General features: G+C 48.9%; 1 protein-coding gene across 3 annotated transcripts in view; it reads right to left on the reverse strand.

Moving 5' to 3' along the window:
* DTX2 (deltex E3 ubiquitin ligase 2) overlaps window positions 1-1,899 on the reverse strand; it is a 48,142-nt gene that overhangs the window by 28,015 nt on the left and 18,228 nt on the right. For all 3 annotated transcript variants that reach the window (XM_023515712.1, XM_003794179.3, XM_023515711.1), the window contains exon 3: window positions 1,187-1,542. In XM_023515712.1, coding sequence (XP_023371480.1) covers window positions 1,187-1,454 — 268 coding nt within the window. In that variant the 5' untranslated portion in view covers window positions 1,455-1,542. The remainder of the gene's footprint in view (window positions 1-1,186; window positions 1,543-1,899) is intronic.

The raw sequence follows: 1,899 nt of genomic DNA on the forward strand, positions 1-1,899 counted from the left end.
CTCATAGCAACCTCCAACTCCTGGGCTCAAGCGAGTCTCCTGCCTCAGCCTCCCAAGTAGCTGGGACTACAGGTGCCCACCACAACACCTGGCTATTTTTTGGTTGCAGCTGTCATTGTTGTTTGGCGGGTCCGGGCTGGGGATTTGAACCCACCACCTTAGCTGTATGTGGCTGGCGCCTTAGCCGGTTGAGCTATAGGCGCCGAGCCCCTTAGCTTATATTCTTAACCAAACCTGAAGATTAAGAAGAAAATCAGTTCGGTCTACACTTTCAATAGCACTTGCCACAAGATAGATTATTGCAATTACTTTCTTGCACTTCTCTGGACCACAGCAGCTAGGGGGATGCTTTTAGCCCCAAAAACAGACAATAGCACCTTTCTGCCCAACCCCTCCCACAGTGCTCCCTTTCACAATAAAAGCCAAAGCCCCATCTAGTGACAAAATCCCCATCCCCCAACAACCTGGCCTGCCTTCCTGCCCTTCCATCAGGTCTGTCTCTGTCCCTTTTCAGTGACCTCATCACCTGAGCCAACCTTCAAATTGACCTTTACCAACACTTGACACCTCCATACCCTGATTAACACTTATTGCTATCCACCACAATACACAATTTCCTTACTATTTATCCTGCCTGCTGTCTTTCTCAGCTAACTGCACGTGCCATAAAAGCCAGGAATTTATCTATATCCAGCTGACTGAGAGGCAGAGTTTTCATAGACTCTAAGATACTGCTGATAATTACAATACAAAGTTGGTAGCTCTACTTCAATAATACTGATCAAAATGCAGAATAAAAAACCCAAAACACACAAATGCACAGCAGTGTGCTGTACCCTGCTCAGGTCACACTGCTGTTCGAGTGGTGGAACCAGATCTTCTGCATGACCCTGGCCCCACCACTGTTATCAGCTCACCTTCCAAAGAGATCCTTGAATCTCTGGAGGTCAAGGCAGGCATTTTTGGTTTGGGATACCAAGGGAAAGGGGCAGGAGGACCTGTGATGTGGTTGCACAACATTGCTTCTACCACAAGGTACACATGCAAGCACAGTACCCGCCTCCTACCATGTGCTTCAGGGGTAGGGAGGAAGCTTTCTAAGTCACTTCAGTAATCCCAATAGTTTGCACAGTGCCTGGCCCAAAGCAGGCACTCAGATGTGTGCCAGAGTTAAGAAGTGTCTTACCGGTGTCCTGGCGGAACTGGGTCCAGCTGGGGAGGTCAATGATGTATGGGGCCAGTGAGGGGTCAGCCTGGCCTAAAGGGATGCTATGAGCCAGGCTCCCGAGCCCAAAGCGCTGACCCTTCTGCTGGACAAACTGCTGCTCAATGTAGCTGCAGACAGTGGCACTGTAAGGGTGCCAGGAGCCCAGCGTATCCTGCCATTCCCACACAGCCACTGCCACGGGGCTACTGTACATCTGCGCCAGGGAAGGGCTTGGGGCCATGGCCATCTTCCCCAGGACTCCCTCTACTTTCGTGAATGGCTCAGACCACTCTGTCCTGGAGTCTTGGGTTCATTGCCTAGCACCTCCAGCAGACCTGTAAACACAATAGATGATAGCAGTTACCCATGCACATAAGTGGCCCTTCGAGAGTCAGCCTCAGAGCATGCTTTTTCACAGCTGTTACCCACCCTCAATACCATCATGAATCAAGCACCTGATTCTGTCTCTTTGCTCTGACAGCCAGGAAGAATTCAAAGTCAGTCCTGCAGCTTACCTACCTTTGCAAACATTCAGGATGACCTGGTAAATTCTGGGTGTAATCAGTGGTCCAGTTTCTATCTCATTGTACCAATAATTTACCTCTGATCCAACTACTTAGTTTGTCCTTTCATATTCCACAGTTTCCAAAGCAGCTTTATTTGTGAGGTTCAAGGTATTTTTTTTTTTTTTT

The sequence above is a fragment of the Otolemur garnettii genome, unplaced genomic scaffold, assembly GCF_000181295.1.
Source record: "Otolemur garnettii isolate 467f Iridium unplaced genomic scaffold, OtoGar3 scaffold00077, whole genome shotgun sequence".
NCBI lineage: Eukaryota > Metazoa > Chordata > Mammalia > Primates > Galagidae > Otolemur > Otolemur garnettii.